At 38.5% G+C, this 20,078-nt stretch overlaps 2 protein-coding genes across 21 annotated transcripts in view; one reads left to right on the forward strand and one right to left on the reverse strand.

Annotated features, from left to right (window-relative positions):
- The window catches only part of LOC105475490 (KRIT1 ankyrin repeat containing), a 46,833-nt gene extending 32,557 nt beyond the window's left edge, over positions 1 to 14,276 (reverse strand). For 2 of the 14 annotated variants that reach the window (XR_011622128.1, XM_071094831.1), the window contains exons 1-8: positions 13,192 to 13,550; positions 10,000 to 10,103; positions 9,185 to 9,344; positions 5,852 to 5,944; positions 4,598 to 4,727; positions 3,583 to 3,826; positions 2,973 to 3,088; positions 2,613 to 2,756 (exon numbers count right to left, since the gene is read on the reverse strand). Coding sequence is in view for 13 of the 14 variants with exons in the window: in XM_071094831.1 (XP_070950932.1) it covers positions 2,613 to 2,756; positions 2,973 to 3,088; positions 3,583 to 3,826; positions 4,598 to 4,727; positions 5,852 to 5,944; positions 9,185 to 9,344; positions 10,000 to 10,101 (989 nt within the window). In the remaining variant the exon portion in view is untranslated. Of the gene's footprint in view, positions 1 to 2,612; positions 2,757 to 2,972; positions 3,089 to 3,582; positions 3,827 to 4,597; positions 4,728 to 5,851; positions 5,945 to 9,184; positions 9,345 to 9,999; positions 10,104 to 12,287; positions 12,436 to 13,191; positions 13,551 to 13,719; positions 13,970 to 14,084 lie in introns of those variants that run through there. The other 12 variants (XM_011730786.3, XM_071094829.1, XM_071094828.1 and 9 more) reach the window with 12 other exon arrangements.
- Positions 14,277 to 14,489: 213 nt separating this feature from the next.
- LOC105475489 (ankyrin repeat and IBR domain containing 1) overlaps positions 14,490 to 20,078 on the forward strand; it is a 155,617-nt gene continuing 150,028 nt past the window's right edge. For 2 of the 7 annotated variants that reach the window (XM_071094817.1, XM_071094819.1), the window contains exon 1: positions 14,733 to 14,808. The gene's annotated coding sequence lies outside the window, so the exon portion shown is untranslated. Of the gene's footprint in view, positions 14,809 to 16,799; positions 16,902 to 20,078 lie in introns of those variants that run through there. The other 5 variants (XM_011730766.3, XM_011730770.3, XM_011730768.3 and 2 more) reach the window with 5 other exon arrangements.

The raw sequence follows: 20,078 nt of genomic DNA on the forward strand, positions 1-20,078 counted from the left end.
ATTTATGCAAGTATAAAACTCTTTTCCTTGGCATACTCAAGTAACAAAAATTTGCAAATGAAAATATTACAGATTAATAAATTTTAGATTTAGACATCAAAATCTTTACATTTTTACAGTATTTATTCCTTTTTTTTTTTTTTCCCAAGATGTAGTCTTGCTCTGTCGCCCAGGCTGGAGTGTGGTGGCAGGATCTCAGCACACCGCAATCTCTACCTCCTGGGCTCAAGCGATTCTCCCGCCTTAGCCTCCCAAGTAGCTGGGATTACAGGTGCCTGCCACCACGCCAAGCTAATTTTTGTATTTTTAGTAAGACAGAGTTTCACCATGTTGGGAAGGCTGGTCTCAAACTCCTGACCTCAAGTCATCTGCCCTTCTTGGCCTCCCAAAGTGCTGGGATTACAGGTGTGGGCCACTATGTCCAGCCAAAACTTACTCTTAAAAGCCAAGATTTATTGAGTGCTCATTATGTGCTCTCAAAGCACATTACTTGTAATTTTTCTTTAAATATTAGGGAAGGTACCATTTTTAAGCCCATCTTGTATAGATAAAGAAACAGACCCTTAGAGACATAAAGTAACACCAAAGATCATATTTTAGGAACTAAAAATGGTACTGAAACATAGGTACATTCCAAAGCATAGTAAGTACAATGCCCGTGCTTCTGTTTTTATGTAATAGTTGAAAATATTACCATTCTTTCATTAGAGAGAAAAAAAAAACACCCCTGCCACAAAAAGGGGCAACCATACAGTCAAATATAATCTTGGGATTCCTCAACTAAAATTCATTGCCTTTGCCTTTTCCAAATCTACAGTACACTTTGTTGGAATCTGAACTATATTCTCTACCTCTTTTTATTTAGCTCCTGGTAAAGCATGTGATTTCTTTCCTTTTTTTTTTTTTTTTTGAGACGGAGTCTCGCTATGTCGCCCAGGCTGGAGTGCAGTGGCGTGATCTCAGCTGACTGCAAGCTCCGCCTCCCGGTTTCACACCATTCTCTTGCCTCAGCGTCCCGAGTAGCTGGGACTACGGGTGCCCGCCACCACACCTGGCTAATTTTTTGTATATTTACTAGAGATGGGGTTTCACGGTGTTAGCCAGGATGGTCTTGACCTCCTGACCTCGTGATCTGCCCGCCTTGGCCTCCCAAAGTGCTGGGATTACAGGTATGAGCCACCATGCCCGGCTGCATGTCATTTCTTTTAGTATTGTTTTTGCTGCCAGTATTTTCTGTAATCTGAAGAAACAACTATTAACTCAGTTAAAGATGATTAGGGTAACTCTTAATATAAAAACTCCATGTAATAGGAAACATAAGAGCATATTTTTAAGGAAACAGAAAAAAGATCTTTATATATACACACACATAAAGCAACTATAGTTAACTGCTTGATTACAAATATTAATATCAGATAAAAGAATTTTCAGTTGGAAGAAACTCTAGAAATGATCTAATTATTACACTTTATATATGGATAAATAAACTGGATGCAGAGAGGTAAAGTGAATTACCTTGCTCAATATAATACAACTAAGACACTGTGGACATTTAACAAGGCAATAAATAATGTGGTACTTCTTTTTTTTTTTTTTTTTTTTTGAGATGGAATCTCACTCTGTCACCAGGCTGGAGTGCAGTGGCACAATCTCGGCTCACTGCAATCTCTGCCTCCCAGGTTCAAGCGATTCTCCTGCCTCAGTCTCCCGAGTAGCCGGGATTACAGGCATGCACCACCACGCCCAGCTAATTTTTGTATTTTTAGTGGAGATGGGGTTTCACCATGTTGGCCAGGTTGATCTCGATCTCCTGACCTTGTGATCCACCCGCCTCGGCCTCCCAAAGTGCTGGGATTACAGGCGTGAGCCACTGCACCTGGCTGGTACCTCTTAAATTAGCCAAGGAAACTTAAACAATAGGTGAAGAGCAACTTTCCCACAGAAATAATGTAAAAAACTTTATTATATCTTTTCTAGAAGATGACTTAAAGTAAACAGTTAACTACTACTCTAAACACTAACAACTCAGCCCAACTGAGGGGAAAAATAATTATGTGAGAGGAGAAGGAGACCAAGAGCTACACTGGGAAACTAGTGGAAAGAGCTAACCTCAATCCTGTCCCAACACTAGTATCTAACATAATGTAAAGCTGTGGTTCTAATGAAGGCTTTTGAGGGCTTCTTGATAACCAAAGTTTCTCAAAGCACTAAAAGGATACTTTTATAACAAGATGCAAGGTCAAACTGTAAGTAGTTAACATATGCAAACTTCACAGAAAGGATAAGCATAACATAATCCAAATACAAAACAAGAGAAACTGCAAGGTGAATACATGACCGTGTACTCTACGATGACATTTACTAGTCTTTAAGTATCCTACTATATCATCTGGCAATGCCTAAGAACACTAACAGTACATTCCCCATGGGGCAGACCTTACAATTCTGAACACTAGCACATATACAATTATCTAAGATCAAAACAGAAAACTCCTAAGGCAAACGGGTAGAGAAAAAGTATCTGGAATGAGAACAGTTTTGAAAAGAAGTACTAACATTTATAATTAAAAATGTATTCTTTCTAAATAGAAAAGAATAAATATTCCATTTACCAGCAGGCATAATGAATGGGTGCCCAGTGGTCACTGTCTAATTGGTTGACTGAAAATCTTTCACTGAGAAGACGGCTTAGTAATTCTGAATCTCCTTCACAGGCGCTTCGGTGGAGAGGAAAATCATCTACCCACTGTCGTTCCCTAATCATTAAAAAGAAATTTTGAAAAATACAAACAGGACTGTTAAAATTGTTTCAAAAGAAATGTGACACATCTATGAAAGCTCTATATCACCGAGCAGCTGTAAACTCAGTAGTGACTACAATGCATACAAACTGCATATATAATTTTAAACAATAGTTTAAATTAGAATGTAAGTTTTTATAAAAGCAATGTGGAGTAAAACTGAAACAGTACTTGTCTTCTGTGACACTGCTCATGCTTCTCTGCCATTTTTCCTGTTTAGGTATTTGGATTTTTGAGTAGTCTGGAGCTCCTAGACCAAAGTATGGATTTATTACCACTTTATCTACCTAGAAAGGGAAAACAATAACAAAAACCCATTAAGAGCTTTGTCCTCTTAATGTTTACATGTTTATATTTTAAATTTATTTATTTATTTATTTATTTATTTATTTATTTATTTACTGAGAATGAGTCTTGCTCTGTTGCCCAGGCTGGAGTTCAGTGCTGCGATCTCAGCTCACTCTGCCTCCCAGGGTCAAGCAATTTTCCTGCCTCAGCCTCTGGAGTAACTAAGACTACAGGGGTACACCACCACATCTAGCTAATTTTTGTATTTTTAGTAGAGATGAGATTTCACCATATTGGCCAGGCTGGTCCCAAACTCCTGACCTCAGGCAATCCGCCTATCTTGGCCTCCCAAAGTGCTGGGATTATAGGTGTGAGCCACTGCACCAGGCCTTCATGTTTATAATTAGTAATGTATGTATATATCTCAGGAAAAAAAATTACACTTGAGATAAAACGTCTTTTAAATCAGAGCTAAAATTCATTCAACTCTTACCCGATTTGTATATTGAAGATCTGATCCAAACAAAGGGTTGTAAATACAGGTATCTGCTTTCTCTAGGGCTAACATTTTACTCTTTATTTCTAGTGCACTATAGCCCATATGTAGTGAGTTTTCTGTCTGACCTGATTCAGTAGCATATGCAGGATTTATGACATTAGTTTTTATCCGCTCAAGAGGAGAAGGTCGGAATAAAGCTGGAATAAAGTGAGACTGTGCATGACGTTCATCTAACCACCTGGCAAAATAAAAATAGAGGTAGAAGTAGCCATTCGAAAGTAAAGATCAAAAAGGTAGATTACTATCCAACTCTGATATATGACACTTGTAGATATTACTTTCAGATTTTTATAATTTTAATTCAGTGTTAGTTAAGTACTTTATTATTTTTAAAATTTATTTATATTGCAAATTGATTTTAACAATTAAGAAAACATGCATAATACTGTACATACTTTCGGGGCACATGTGATAATACGTTCATATGATCTGTAAAGATCAAGTCAGTATACAAATACTTCATTTATTATTAATAAAAGTTTTCTTAATGGATACAGCAAATAAATTTTTTAAATGTATATGCCATTATAGTAATAAAAACTCCTTTCAAAAAACATAAAAGTACTGTTAAAATTCAAACTACTGAGATGTAGGTGACATTAGCCCTCTTCTTACAGAAAGACAAAGGCATAAGAGGTTGAATGACTTATTCACTGATAAAAGTAACTCAATATTAAATGTATAGTTTCATAACAGGGGAATCTCAATTCTTAAGCCACGGCAGTGTTTGCCATTTCTGAAAAATAAAATTAACATGCTGTACCCAGGCCAGGACAACCTTATCTTGGGGTTTTTCATTTTTATATTAGAATTGAAAAACTTACCATTTTTTAAATACATATATTATTTTCATTATTTTCTTCTCAAAGTGTCTGTATCTATCAGAACTAACTTCTACTATAAACATGTATTTGATTAATTAAAAAATACTTCTAATGGCATTTCTTACTTATCCAAGGCTATTAACATCCTTGCTGTAAGTGTAGCAAAGTGAGTACTGGATTCACTACAGACTCGCATGATATCTTGAAAGCAGTAAAAAATTGGGCATCCTGGGGTATATGTATATTTAGTATTATCTGAAAAAGAAAAATGAAGAATTATGTTACCATATAAAAGGTTTACATCTGCATGTTTTCATCTAAAAATATATGTTACAAAATTAACACTTGTTAAGCATAAAATAAATTGTTCTAGATTTGGGATTAGAAGGCCTGGATTCAAGTGATGACTAACTCTGTGACCTTGTCCACTCAGGTAAATGCAACATTTAGAATTTTGGAGGACTGCAGAAACTGTTTCCTCTTTATCTTCCTCAACAATGTTGTAAAACTCATTAATAAGATTTCCAACGCTACTTAAGATACTGAACTTTTTAACCTAAGTATGCCTGGAAAAATATTTCTGGAATGCTGCAGCTGCCTAATAAAATACATGTGAGCACTGTGTAGCAGCAGGCTGATGGGATATCCACAGTAGGTGATTAATACAGTATATCATCAGTATTACTACTATCTTACATGATGCTAGTGCTCTGTAGTTTCCAAGGTTATTTCGTATCTAATACCTCATTGAATTTTCCAGCACCATGAAACAAGTGGAAGCAGGTAGCAATATTGTCCCTATTTTACAAATAAAGAGCTAAAGAGGAGATTTGCCCAAGGTCACAAAATTATAGGGCTGCAAGGTCTGTACTGAAACTCAATGTGTTTATTATGCCAGGGTGTCAAAGGAATAAAATACTACATTTTCACATTAGGTTTCCTTTTTAAAAATATTACTGATACTATTAGGCAGATTATATTAGAACTATTATTGATTCTTGTCCCAAATACAAGATAGGTTCTGATCATAATCTGTTAATTTTCCAGAATACTTCAGGATCAATTTTTATTTTATCTATGGCATATCTTTAGAAAAATCCTTTATTGTAACCTGAGCACTTTAAATTTCAGTGATGCCTTCCCTCCTCATTTCTTCATCCTTTTAAAAACTAAAACAAAAACATTACTGTTGAGCCAAGAAGCCTGTATATTATTTTGAAATTAAAATGTCTTTAACATATTTCCCTTCTTCTATTAATTTTAAAATATGTATTTTATAATATTATAGTAGTAACTATGAATGCAAATTCCTAAGTTCCTCAGTAGACCTTTACTTAGCATCTATATATGAAGATTTGTAAGATATATTTAGACTTTACCTTTGACAACTGATGGAACAATAAATAATGATGCTTCTCTGCCCATCTTCTCTCCATCCAGAGGAAATTTTTTCATTAGTACAACTCGTTTTCCTAATCATTTTTAAAAAGTTAGCAAAACAAAAATAATACACTTTTAAATCTTATAAATTACCTTGAGAATTAGAAAATAGATACTTCAAAAGGCAGCATTAAGAGGAACTGAAATATACTAAGTCAACTTTATTATATGTACTAAAAAAAACTGATAAATGCAAAATCATTCTGTGGACAATCCTTGTAGATTTAGGGTCCTAGTCTTGACCCCCTAGAAGAGAAGCTTCCTAAGCAAAGCTAGGAAAACTGTTCTGCTAAGAGCTGAGAAGGCAGAACAACCATGTATTCTGCAGGGTCAATAGGCATATACCACCTCACTCAACTAGGATAGAGACAGTAAGAATTTTATTATATTCTGGCATATGTAAGTTTCGAAGTCTTAATGTTTAGTGGCTCTTCATTTAATATTTAACCTCCATCCTCAATTTCAGGTTTTATTAAAATCTGATTGGGCTACAAACTATTGTTCTGAATTGTAACTACCATTCTTAATGTTTTTCCTGAATTGGCAGTAAGTTATTAATGAATAATAACCTACAAGTCTTGTATTCTAAAACCCCTCATCCTCTAGACCTTTGTCATACTTTCAATGCTTCCAATTTCCTCACCCTAAGAAACAGAACCTCGTTCCTGACCAAGGTAGAAATGCCTAGTAGGCAGGTGGGATGCCTTCTGTGGGCAGGTAAATGATGCAAGACTTCAAATAGATTCATTTATTCACAAAATATCAGAGTCAATATTTGTGATTATTAAGACCTTCTATATTATAGCCCCCAATTATTTCACGAAATGAACACTTGTACAAAATATAAGTGTTAGATACAGAACATTCTAATATACTTCAGAGGCACTATTTCTTTTGCCTGGCTTGAAGTCTTGTCTCTACTTAATCTTTCCTGCCTTGCTGTTTCCCCAGATCCAGTTACGATCTATTATTTAAATGCCTATTTTGCAAATTATATATGTAACTATGAGATCTGTCAGTGGGGCAGGGAAGCACTGACAAGTTAGGAGATGAAAGTTCTAGTCCTAATTCCTCTACCAATGGAAATGCTTATAGGAGGAGACAGCCTATGCCTGCATTCCCATTTTACAGATGTGAAAATCACTACCTATCAACGGGATCAATTTAAGAATTTCATGTATAAGTGTAGTAGTGCTTTGTAAATGACATACAACACAGTACAAAAATATTAAGCCTAACCACTGCTAATAGTCATTTGTGATTTTCATGTGATGTTTACATAAGGAATCATATTACTTCAAAAATATTTTATAGACTTAGAAAAACAAATAGGATACTCAGGATAGAGTATGGCTCATTAATATATTATGCTTTTCTACTTTAGTTTCTTGATAAAAGCTCCCTGAAAATATATTAGTACATTTTATGTCTGAGTATACAGGGCAAAATGGTGCTAGATATGTTTCTCGGTGACTGTCCACTCATAACTCCTCCTAAGGGAAACTACCCAGCCCTCTGGATCAGGGCAAGTTTTTGTTAACAGTGAGATCTCTTCCATATCCCTCTGGGTAAAAGGACCTAGTGGCAGAGCTTAGTTAATGCATAACAAATTATGACTTGTCTATAATTTATGTCTATAATGATTTGTCAGCTCAAATATGTGATTTAGATAATCAGATTTCTGTCTCGGGGATTTGGTGTCAGGATAGATGCTGATAACTATAATGACCTGGCAATAGTAGAATAAGTTCAGATAAAAATTTATCAGAGAAGTCCAAGACTGAGGTAGATGAGACTGACCAATCTGTGGCATCCAAAGACAGTCTTCACATGCCTTGATTCCCAAAAAAGGATAGCTCCCTCCACCTTTTTAATAAGCTAAGATTGCTTTCTTGATCTTCTTATTATACAGTGAATCTGGTAATTAGAGAAAAGGAATTCTCTTTGTGAGACTCAGAGTATTTATCAGAGATCATATGCAGGAACTGTTTTTTATTTTTTTGAGATGGAGTCTTACTCTGTTGCCCAGGCTAGAGTGCAGTGGCACAATCTTGGCTCACTGTAACCTCCATCTCCCGTATTGAAGCAATTCTTCTGCCTCAGCCTCCTGAGTAGCTGGGACTACAAGGCGTGCACTACCACACTGGGCTAATTTTTCTATTTTTGGTACAGATGGGGTTTAACCACATTGGCCAGGCTGGTCTCGAACTCCTGACCTCGTGAAACACCCACCTCAGCCTCCCAAAGTGCTGGGATTACAGATGTGAGCCACTGCGCCTGGCCACAGGAACTACTTATAATCCTGAGTTAAAATCCTTACAGTCCCAACCCACAAAAACTCTTCAGGCTCTATTAGGGGAAGTAACCTATCAGGGAGCTAAAATACAGTGAATGGTACCTCCAAAAGTTAAGAAACACAGGCTTATAGCTCAGTTATGTATCTCTAGAAAACAAATATCCAAAATAACTAATAAGTCAAACCACAGGATTTGGCTGTATCTCTGCAACAAAAATAATCTCTTTACTGAAACAGATGAATCAGACAACTAATCCCTATAAAAATGTACACTGAATAAGCTTTGAAAAACCAAAAAAGTAGGCATAGAGAGGTATGCTTTACTTCACTAACAACTGTTTTCTACTGCTGCTTGACTGAATTGGCTTTACTTTTTAAATTGTAGTAACTGAATCCTGGATGTAGTTTGTAGTTTCTGTAACATTTGACTGCTATCTGTTTCTATAGTCTGAGAAAATGGATCATTACTTTCTAATCACGTTCAAAGGCTATTATGTAATATTTTAAAGGGGGCCTCAATCTTTCAGGGTTAATACTTCCACAATTCAGTCTGACTTTCTGAAAAGGGTCTTCTTTCTATGACCAAACAGGAAGAAAACCTCTGCTACCTGGTAATTTAGAGGACTTTCCCTAATCCACGAATATTAACTTTTACTTAGTTTTGGAGAGATGAGTATAGTTTCCTCTGTCATTAAGTAGAGAAATAGGAATAGTAGTTAAAAGATACTTACCTAGGGAACTATACTTCACACCAACATTGTGAATTCTTTAAATACTTTTCAACTTTTAAAAAATTTGTCAAGTTACATCTTGAAGGGGCTGGGGTGTACCTTAAAAAACACTTAAGTTTTTTTTGCAAGTTTGTTAAATGTAAAGGAATATAAAAAGAAATTGGTTTAATATGTGTATATTTTTAAAAGAATCTATCTCCACAAGTATTTTAAACAATGTATTTTTTAAAAAAGAAGTTTCCTACCTCTGATACCCTGGTTTGCAGGAGAAATTGGTTTAGTGGTTTCTACTACATAATCCAAAATGCCTTGTGTTATTTCACTGTTGCCTTGAAGTTTCGTTTCCAATAAAACTTTCTTTCTCTTTTTTTTCTGTCCTTCAATGGGGACCTCATGCAACAAAATCTTAGATGAGAAAAACAACATTAAGAGAAAGCTTAAAATAAAGTCTACTTGCCCTAGAAAACTACAATAAGCTAGTAGTCTTTCTCAACTCTAGCTGCATATTAGAATAATTTGGGAAGCTTTAAAACAATAGCAATGCCCAGCCCCATCCCACACGGATGGGAATGTCTGGGGTCTGGTTCTTACAGTTTTAAAAGTTCCCCAGGTGATTCTACAGTGCAGCCAGGAGTGAGAAATGGTAAGCTACAGCACTGCTGAAGCAGTAGCCTACTGAGAAACCCCACAGTACCCTTTAACAGGTTTCAGACAACCTTAAAAAAATCAGTTTAAAGGAAATGCTAGATAAATTAGGTTAAATTATAAGTATTTCATATTGCTTGAAATCTGTTGCATAAAAAAGGTAACAATTCAGTTATATACATGTATATGTATGTACATATAGTCTTAATTACATGTTTACTACTAATAACCTACGTGTCAATAAATAGCAAATGGTCAAAAGGCACGCAGCAGAAAAAAGACAAAATAATGGGCAGAGACCTAAAATAATTGGCTTGTTAATACGAATTTACAAGATATAATAAGGCTTTATATGTGAATGATAATACAGAATGACATTCAATGGTAGAAATAAATTATTATTAAATGTTCTTACTTCATATGACTTAGCTCTGTATTCCCGAGAATTGAGACTGGCAGTATTCTTTGGACGAATAACAGCAACATATGCATCTTCTATGTTTTCCGGATTTCCCATTGCTTTATAAAACAAATAAAAAATCCCTTGAAAGATTAAATGACACATTTGATGGCAACATAAAAAAAAAAAGTAACACATCTTAAATTGAAAAATTTTATTTCCACATAATCATGTTGAAAAAATTTTTTAAAAAATAAAATGTTCTCTATCCTAGAATATATAGTGCCTAAAAGGCAAGCCAGGAATGACTTTGACTGCATCTTTACTGTTCAACTACTCAAAACCTTAGCTGATAATTTAAGATTTCCTTTGTATTTTTTTCCTTTTAAAATAGGGTTATACATTTTCATAGGTGTTAACTGCATAGTAATAATCTGCCTTTGGGGCCAAAAAGAAGTGATTATGATTATAAAATATCTTGTAAATAATGACTTGAAATAGTGATTCAGAATAATATACACTTTTTCCATAAATTACAAAAGTGAATGTTAGTTATACTGTTAACAGTTTGGAAGTTGGAAATGGTAGATGTTTTACATCCATTGACATTTATTCCAGAACTTTTAGCAAGGAGAACTTTGATATTAGACATTTAGATGAGCTAAAGCATAGTATATAATTTTCTTTCGAGTTGCTTATCACAGAACCAAAACTATTTGGTCAGTTAATAAAAGCCTTATGACGGTGATTTAAGAATCTTCCATTTCCCTTATCGAATTCCTTGATAATCCAATTTTTTTTTTTTTTTTTAAACAAAGTCTTGCTCTTTCGCTGAGGCCAGAGTGCAGTGCACAATCTTGCCTCACTGCAACCCTCGCCTCTTAGGTTCAGGTGATTTTCCTGGCTCAGCCTCCTGAGTAGCCGGAATTAACAGGCGTGTGCCAGCATGTTCGGTTAACTTTTGTATTTTTTAGTAGAGATGGAGTTTCACCATGTTGGCCAGGCTGGTCTCAAACTCCTGACCTCAGGTGATCCGCCTGCCTCAGCCTCCCACAGTGCTGGGATTACAGGCGTGAGCCACCACACCTGTCAATAATCCAAATTTTTTATTCCAAATATATTCACTGTGTGTGTATGTATATGTGTCCGGGTGTATGTGTGTGTACATGCATATACTTTGTCCCCCTAAATCTTAAGACTCCATTGCGCAATTTTCAACAAGTGACTGAATTTCAACTACAATCTTGGTTGTATAATAGTTATCTTCATTGAGTAAATTTCTTTAATGGCTACACTAAAGGGCATCTTTCTGTACTGATTATTTTCTTTCTCTTTTTTTTTTTTTTTTTTTTTTTGAGACAGAGTCTGGCTCTGTCACCCAGGCTGGAGTGCAGTGGCGCGATCTCGGCTCACTGCAAGCTCCGCCTCCCGGGTTTACACCATTCTCCTGCCTCAGCCTCCCGAGTAGCTGGGACTACAGGCGCCCGCCACCTCGCCCGGCTAGTTTTTTGTATTTTTTAGTAGAGACGGGGTTTCACCGTGTTAGCCAGGATGGTCTCGATCTCCTGACCTCGTGATCCGCCCGTCTCGGCCTCCCAAAGTGCTGGGATTACAGGCTTAAGCCACCGCGCCCGGCCTCTTTTTTTTTTTTTTAAAAAGCTTCTGGTCATTTATTTGTCAGCAAATATCTAAAAGAACATTAAAGAAAGAGCTTCTTTCCCGGCTATGTTGAGATGAACTTCTTCAGTTTTTAAAAAACCACTAGGCATTAAAATTATCTGTTCATATTTAATGAGTTCCCTACTGCTGCAACTCTCAACATAGACCATTTTGAAGAAAGGGTTTTGAATGTTATTTGAGAGGAGATAGAGTAATTATCCTGTTTTGTCCACTGCAGCTGAAAATACCACTCTGTAACTTTTAATTCACTTCCCTAAATAACAATTAAAAAGTGCCTTATGATTGTAAAATTACCTTAAGAAGTTCTGTTAAAATACAGTAGCTTTTGGCATTTTACACAAACTTTAGCCTAAGATTAAAACAACCATTAAAATTATTGTACGAAAATTTTACATAAAATAATTTAAGTAATTTTCAAATTTATCTTAGATTCTAAAACTTTCCATTGATTTAGATCCAAAAAAACCCTATGGATCTTTCACTAGAAAAAATACAGTAAAACATTAGGATAGAGACATTTCATTGTGTGAAAAGTTTTGAGGACATTTCATTCTTTATCATTATATACTTCATGAAATTTTTTTCAATCCAATTTTTTTCATAAGATCATTCTTAAAACCCACCTCATGCACCAGACCTTCCTACATCATGTGAAAAGGATGAGGCCTTTTTCTTCTCAGAATTTCTATTTAGCAATTACTTTTCACCACAGATTAACAATGACTTGGAGATAATAAACCTTTACAAATTATGAGACAGACGCATTGAAGACTGCAAGCCCCAAAAAGAAAGACATTGTATTGTGATACAGGGCACAATTACAGAAACCATTTTTTCTATTAAGGACCTAAAAGAGAAATCAAGTAATTCTTAGTTTTCTAAACACAATTTAAAGCAAATCAATTCCTATCTTGGTCAACTCATGTTAAGAAAACATTTACTAGAAAAGTACTTTGCCAATACTCATCACTTCTCTAGAATATTTAATTAATACTGCACAGAACCCTGAACTTTTAAAAGGTAAACAAATGTGATTTTAAAAAGACGTAACTATGAAAGTAACAGTATCTGGTTTTCTTAAACCAAACACTTTTTTTTTTTTACCATATCCCCAAAATATTCTTAAAATTCATTTTCAAGAACTATTCGTACTTGACTACTAAAAATCTACATTCTTCCAGTGACATGAAAGAAGGAAACAAAGGCTTAAGTCAGGAAAATAACAAAAGTAACTAACATAGGAAGGTAAAACTGCTAAGGGAGAAACACATACAAATTGATAGAGAGGGAGTTTCTAGAAAATGAGTAGCTTCAACTAAAGTACGAGAAAGGTATAACTAGAGTTTGCAATATGTTTAGACTGAGTCTGAGAAGAGGGTTCAAGTGAATAAGTAGAGGAAACGTGGCATTTTGTTATATGGCTCACTCTATTCTGGAAAATGTTAGGCACAAATGATAATATGCTGCCTAAGTAATAAGACCGTATAAACTAGTGGAAGTGGTCCTTAATTGGGGAGTGGCACCTACCTGGGATCACTGGAAAATATGGAGGGCATTTCTGGTTGTCACTATGACTGATGAGGGGAGATGTACAACTGCCATTTAGTGTCCATGGAACAGGTTTGTTAATATCCTCTTAGTATGCTAGACAGCGTTTGCAAACAGAAACTGTAAAGGCACATAAGCACTCCAGAAGAGTAAGAAAATAATGAGGCTGAGATCTTGGGTTAGACCAGCGAAATGAAATACTTCTGGTGAGGCTAAAAACAACATGTAGAAAAAGCGATGAAAGCAAAAAACCTTAAAAGGCGGAGAAAGGTGTAGAGGCGAGAAATGAGTTAGAGGGGGAGAAGTGAGTTAGAATGACAAGCTGTGAATCCCTGTCCCTGCAATGACAAAAATACGTAATCACTCTGCCTGGGAGGTTTCTTCCTGCGCCACCACCCATCAACGTCCACTACCGGGGAAAAATGTAAGCCTCTTTGTTCAAAGAGTTTCCATCCAAAAAGTGGCTTTGGTTTCTCGGTAACTACGTGTGAAAAATAAACTCCTTGCCTGGGGCAACTAGATGTGGAGATAGTTCAGTCTCCCACCTCTGTTTTCCCTCGCTGGAGTCGAACTTGATCCTCCTGTTTCCCGAAGGACACCGAGAGGTCCCACCCGTATGGCCTGCCGCGAGTGCCTCTCCGGCCGCTACATTCAACTAAATGGGTGGGACAGTCACCTGGCGAGGAGGCACAGGGACCATCACCGCTTTCTCATTCCTCCTTCCCTCCTCCCAGGCACAGCAGCCCGGCCCAGCTTCCTGTGACAGAAAAACCCTCAGTCGCCAAAAGAAAGCCGTCCTGAGGATTCCCGCGCGCTCCCCACCCGGCACCCCAAAAGCTGAGGTCTCTGGAATCGGAGACCCTCTTGCCCACCTGCTCTTTACTGTCCTTCCCTCTCCTCGCACCTCAGCACCATTCACCCTTCACCCTCTCCCAAAACTATGGGGTCCCAGGTCTTCAAAGGCCTTAGGTTTCCACCCAGCCGCTACCGTAGCTACGAAATCGCTTCCGGGTTCACACCCTTTGCAGCCTCGCGGTTGGCGGTGGAAGAGCTTCCGGGTCGGCCGCCGGGCTGCTGCCGTTCCTGCTGCTTTTCTCTGGACCTGCAGTCTCTCAGGGGCTGGTGGCAGGCGACTAGGAGACTAGGGTGGTAGCGGCGGGGGTGCCAGCGGCTGAGTAGGAGCCGGAGGCGGGGGAGGGGAAGAGGGCGGCCGGGGCTGCGCGCGCGCAAGGCTGGAACATGAGCCGGACTTGACCGCGAGGCGGAGGCAAGAGCCACCGCCCCCTCTTCCCCTCCCCTGAGTGAGGCGGCGCAGCGGCCGGAGAGGGATGGGGGGCGCCCGCCCAGTCTGAGCCTCGCCGCCGGCGCCTTCGGCTCACGCAGCGCTTCCCGCGGGCCGCCACTGCGCACCCTGGGCCACATCAGCCTCCTCCTGACGGGTGCACCCGGGCCGGCGAGGAAGGGGCACCCGTCCGAGTGGGTGGGGCGGGCAGGGTACCTAAGGTCACCAGCTCGGCTGTAGAGGCAGGGGCGGCCGAGGCGGAACTGCGGAGTTGCTGGGTCCACCGACCCTTACCCTCAGCGGGAGAAGTAACCGTAAGTCTCAGCTTCGCGGTACGAATCTGTTTGAGGCTGCCTCTACCCATTTGTGGCTCCGAGTTCAGAGATATCTAGTTCACACCCTCCTGGATTTACTAGGAGTGTGCCTGTCTCCTGTTTTGGAGCATTGTCCCTCTGTCTGTCCCCATCCCTGAACAGGCAGCATTCTCCGCCCACAGGGCTTTTCTCCCAGCGAATTTGCAAGCCTCGGGTTTTCGTGACGCGTCCCATCTTCCCCATCTGGATGCATCTCCTTGTCCCTCTGTCCTCAAAGGATCTGTGTCCTTCCTCGCAGCCTCCCTCCCACCCCCCCATCCCCCCATCCCCCCCATCCTTTGAGACGTGGAAAGCCACGGGTTCTGCCGACCTCGGGGGTTAGAGACAGTCTTGAGAAGCGGATGGGTAAAAGTGCTCTGCAGGGCTGTGATGGGTGGGGATAGGTGCAGATGGCTCCAGTGAACCTTTATTTTTGCAGCTTCTGCCACCAAAACAAAAGAATGGAGCGCTCCCCTGTATTCTGATTGTTCTGCCTATGTATGAGCTGTTTTCTGTACGTAGCTGTTTGAGTCGCAGGAAATTGAAACTAGAGCCGTAATAAAGCATCTCCTGAGGAGATTTTGAGAATTAGTCTCCGAAGCTCGATTCACGCGGAATGGCATATCGAACAATCTTGTATTGAAATGACCATCCATTTCAGAAGAGCTTTACTGGTAGAGCTGATAGATAAATGTAAAGATAAGAGTCTGCTGTTTCAAGTAGTGTATTTTAGATACCTTTAAATTTTATTGTTTTAATTTTCATCTATTTCTTAATTTGTGAAGTATGTGGGTATGTGTAAGGTGTAAAAATCTTTGTATTGGAAGCTTTTGCTTTGTTACAAGCTTTTGCTTTGTTGCTTTTGAGACAAGAGACTTTTAAAGATCATATTAGATTGTATTTGATAATTATTTTGAATTCTTAATTCCAGAGAAATCTTTTTTTGTATCAGCCACTCACAGATGTTACTCACATTGGTTCCTGTGACCTTCCTGCTTCTTAAACTGTGAATGTCTTCAGTGTATTTTCAGAGTTTGGAACTAGACGTTTTTTCTCATTAGAATTTGATTTGCTTTTTAAACTGCTACTGCAGAACTTTCCAGAAATTAGATTTAAAAATAATTTTAATGCTGTCAGTGATTGGACAATAGCTCTTATATGACTTTATGCATTTGCTACTTTTTAGAGCACTATAGGAAGCAAACGATGATTTAAGAATAATTTTACTGTGTACTGCAGGTTGTTATTCTGCAAACTACTGTGTAGTGTAGGCTGGTAGCTTTGGTGTTTTGTATTGCTGAAAAACATTGTTATTTCATTAAGAAAGATGGATGTATTTAATGATTTTTCCCCCCAACCTCCTTTCAGCAGTTAATTTTGGGCTATTATCTGATTTGTAACTTCTCACTGTTCACAGATTTTAATTTGAAGTAGGCTCAGGAGATGTAGTTCCAACTCTCTCTCTCTGGAAATGTACTTAGCACAGAAGCCAAGCACTGTACAGAGTTGAGTGTATTATTAAGGGTGTGGCTTTTGCTTTCTGTAAATTGTTCAGTTTCTGAATAAGAGTAGGGTGCTCTAGTGAGGTGATGGGCGCTATCTTGGAGAAGTCTTAGAAAAAATGTTGTTGATTCTCTCTTTTACTTGGGGTAGGATGGGGAAGATAGGACCATATTTTCCTATTTCACTGTTCCCTTGACCACTACACCGAGAATTTTGAGTTTTCAATATGTAAGGAGTCTGAAACTGTGCAGACTGTGCTGTAAACAAGGGCTCTAACAGGTAGGTGACTCCTGAAACATGGGAGGGAAGTTTTGTTAGCCACTCTTTTGTACTCCTATGGCACTGCCCACTTCTCAAAGAGTGAGTTTTCTTTCCTCTTTCTTTTCTGGGGTATGCACTCAAACTTCTGAAAGTGAAATATGTGTCTTTACAGCTTGCTTGTAGATAAAAGTGCAAGCTCATTTTCACATATAAGTAAATGGAAGAACTATGAATTAAGTTAATCTGAACGTCCTTGAAATGAAGTTGGAAAAGATTCCTCAATGCTTTAGGTAATTTTTCCCCCTTTGAGGATGCATATAACATTTATTTAGATTAAGTTTTAAAATATTTCCTTCAAATATTTGACACATTTGCCAAAAAGGATTTGGGAGTGGACTAAGTCACTATTAAAGAGACCAGTCTGAGGGGACTTTTTATACATTGATCTAAAAATGCTTAGGTTTTTAATTTACTTTTCAAAGTGGCTTCCTTGGGGGAATGGTAATTTTTGGATTCTCAGTTTATTTTTCAGATAACCTCAGACTTCCTCTTTCTTTTCCAGATTCTCTCTCTCTTTCCTTTCCTTTCCGTTCCTTTCCGTTCCGTTCCGTTCCGTTCCTTTCCTTTCTTTCAAGATGCAGTCTCACTCTGTCGCTAAGGCTGGAGTGCAGTGGTGTGATCTTAGCTCAGTGCAACCTCCGCCTCCCAGGGTCAAGTGATTCTCCTGCCTCAGCCTCCCGAGTAGCTGGGACTGCAGGCGCCTGCCACCACACCCAGCGAATTTTTGTATTTTTAGTAGAGACGAGGTTTCACCATGTTGGCCAGACTGGTCTCAAACTCTTGAACTCAGGTGATCCCCCTGCCTTGGCCTCCCAGAGTGTTGGGATTACAGGCGTCAGCCACTGCACCTGGTCTTCCAGATACTTTCATGTCTATTTCATTTCCATAAACCTTTATTGAGCATCTGCTGTGTGTGCCAAGCACTTCATTAGGTTCTGAAACTACAAGGGTAAATTATTCAAGGTTCCTTTCCTCATTGAGGTTACCAGTCTAGATATTTGACTGTGATTTCTATTCACTTGCCTTTATTGGCTTCTCTTACAGGTTTTTAAGCCACTTGACCCTGTTTCTAGATTGTTTCATATTCTCTGTGTAAGAATATGCAGCCGGGCACTGTGGCGCACGCCTGTAATCCCAGCACTTTGGGAGGCCGAGGTGGGCAGATCATGAGGTCAAGAGATCGAGACCAGCCTGGCCAACATGGTGAAACCCTGTCTCTACTAAAGATACAAAAAACTAGCTGGGCTTGGTGGCACGCCCCTGTAATCCCAGCTACTTGGGAGGCGGAGGCAGGAGAATCACTTGAACCTGGGAGGCGGAGGTTGCTGTGAACTGAGATCTCGCCATTACACTCCAGCCTGGGTGACAGGGTGAGACTCCGTCTCAAAAAGTAAATAAATAAATAAATAAGAATAAGCACGATAGATGCCATTTACTGAGTGCCTAATTTGTGCCAGTCACCGTGCTAAGTGCTTTACATACATTATCTCATTTAATCCTTAGAACAGTCCCAAAATATATTTTATCTCCATTTAAAGACCCCCCCACACACACACAAATAAACTAAACTAATAATAATAAAAAAAAGCGATACAGAATCTGGTGTATAGTATTACTGGATTTTTTTTTCCCTTGTAATATTCTCGAAAAGATTTGACTTACAGTCCTTACAGGGGAGAAGCTGTCATATAGTCATTAACAGATTTTAATTCTCTAATATTGCTTTGAATAGAAAAATCCTAATTTCATAAGGTGCTAGTGTATTTTGCGTTCTAAAGCAGATAATTTGGCTGAGCTCGGTGACTCATGCCTGTAATCCCATAACTTTGGGAGGCTGAGGCAGGCAGATCACCCGAGATCAGGAGTTCAGTACCAGCCTGACCAACATAGAGAATCCCCATATCTACCAAAAATGCAAAATTGGCCGAGCTTGGTGGCACATGCCTGTAATCCCAGCTACTCGGAAGGCTGAGGCAGGAGAATTGCTTGAACCTGGGAGGCGGAGGTTGCAGTGAGCCGAGATCAGGCCACTGCACTCCAGCCTGGGCAACAAGAGCAAAACTCTGCCTAAAAATAAATAAATAAGGCAGATAATTATATACTATCAAAATTAATTTTCAGTCGTTGTTTAAACTTTTGAAAAGACATAATTCTAAAGTTCATTATGGTTAACTGTAACAGATCTTCAGGCATGTTTACCTTTTTTTCCTTCTAGTTCAGCAATGGGCCCACAAGCTTTTAAGATGTGCTAGAAATGTGTGTATTCTCCAGGAAGGGTAGAGTATTGAGCCATGTGAAATCTATTCAGCTTTAAAAATTTTTGAGTTTACTTTTGGCAACTAAGGGCCTTGGAGAGTTTTAGTTTCTGCAATGAAAGTGTATTCTTTCAGATTTGAAAATTATCATACTCATTATTGGTAGGATATATGCTTTATCAGCAATTTGATATGGTTCAGTCTAATAATTTTTCGGACACTCAGCATTTTTTAAAACATGGTTTTCCACTGTCAACTCTTTTCTCCAAAAGTCTTATTTTTATCCTAAACATTTGATTCTATCATTACTTTTTAACCAAAAACTGTTAGCAGTTTGCTATTCTTAGGAAAATGATTTTTACTACTGGTTATGCACTCTTCTGTTTTTAGGACTTTAGAGCAGATATTTAATACTTGAGTTCCTAAGAAAGTTAATCCTTGATATTTTTCTGTCTTCAGTCTGACATACAATTTTACCTTATCATAGACAGTCCTTCCCTTTCAGTGTAGCAAAGTCCTTGCTACTCAAGTCACTATATTTTTCTCATTGAAACAGTACTGGAGGTAGAATTCCTGTTCAAGGACATTAACAATGACTAAGTTATAAATGGGCTAGGTGCTGGGACTACAAAGATGAGTAAGTCAAGATTCCTTTCCTCACTGAGCTGTAAAATACTCATTTAAAATCCATGAAGAGAAGGGAGAGTTCATTGAGATGCTCTTAGTTCTCCAAATAGGCATAAAAACATTGCCCTTCTTGTTAATGTGTCCCTTCAGAGTATGGTAAAGGAAAGTATGTAAATCAACATAATTCAGTCAGGGTTTTCTTTCTGTTTCTTGGCCTTAGGCAATAGGTGATTCACATTTGCTCTATCACTAGATGTTCTGTATCACATCTTTATTTTCAGATGAAAAACTCATTTTGAAACTATTTCAAATTTAAAGAAAAAATGCCAGAACAGTACAAAGAACTCTTTTTTTTTTTTTTTTTTGAGACGGAGCCTATATCTGTCGCCCAGGCTGGAGTGCAGTGGTGCGATCTCGACTCACTGCAACCTCCGCCTCCTGGGTTCACTCCATTCTCCTGCTGAGTAGCTGGGACTACAGGTGCCCGCCACAACGCCTGGCTAATTTTTTGTGTTTTTGGTAGAG

Source organism: Macaca nemestrina, chromosome 4, assembly GCF_043159975.1.
Source record: "Macaca nemestrina isolate mMacNem1 chromosome 4, mMacNem.hap1, whole genome shotgun sequence".
In the NCBI taxonomy this organism is placed as follows: domain Eukaryota; kingdom Metazoa; phylum Chordata; class Mammalia; order Primates; family Cercopithecidae; genus Macaca; species Macaca nemestrina.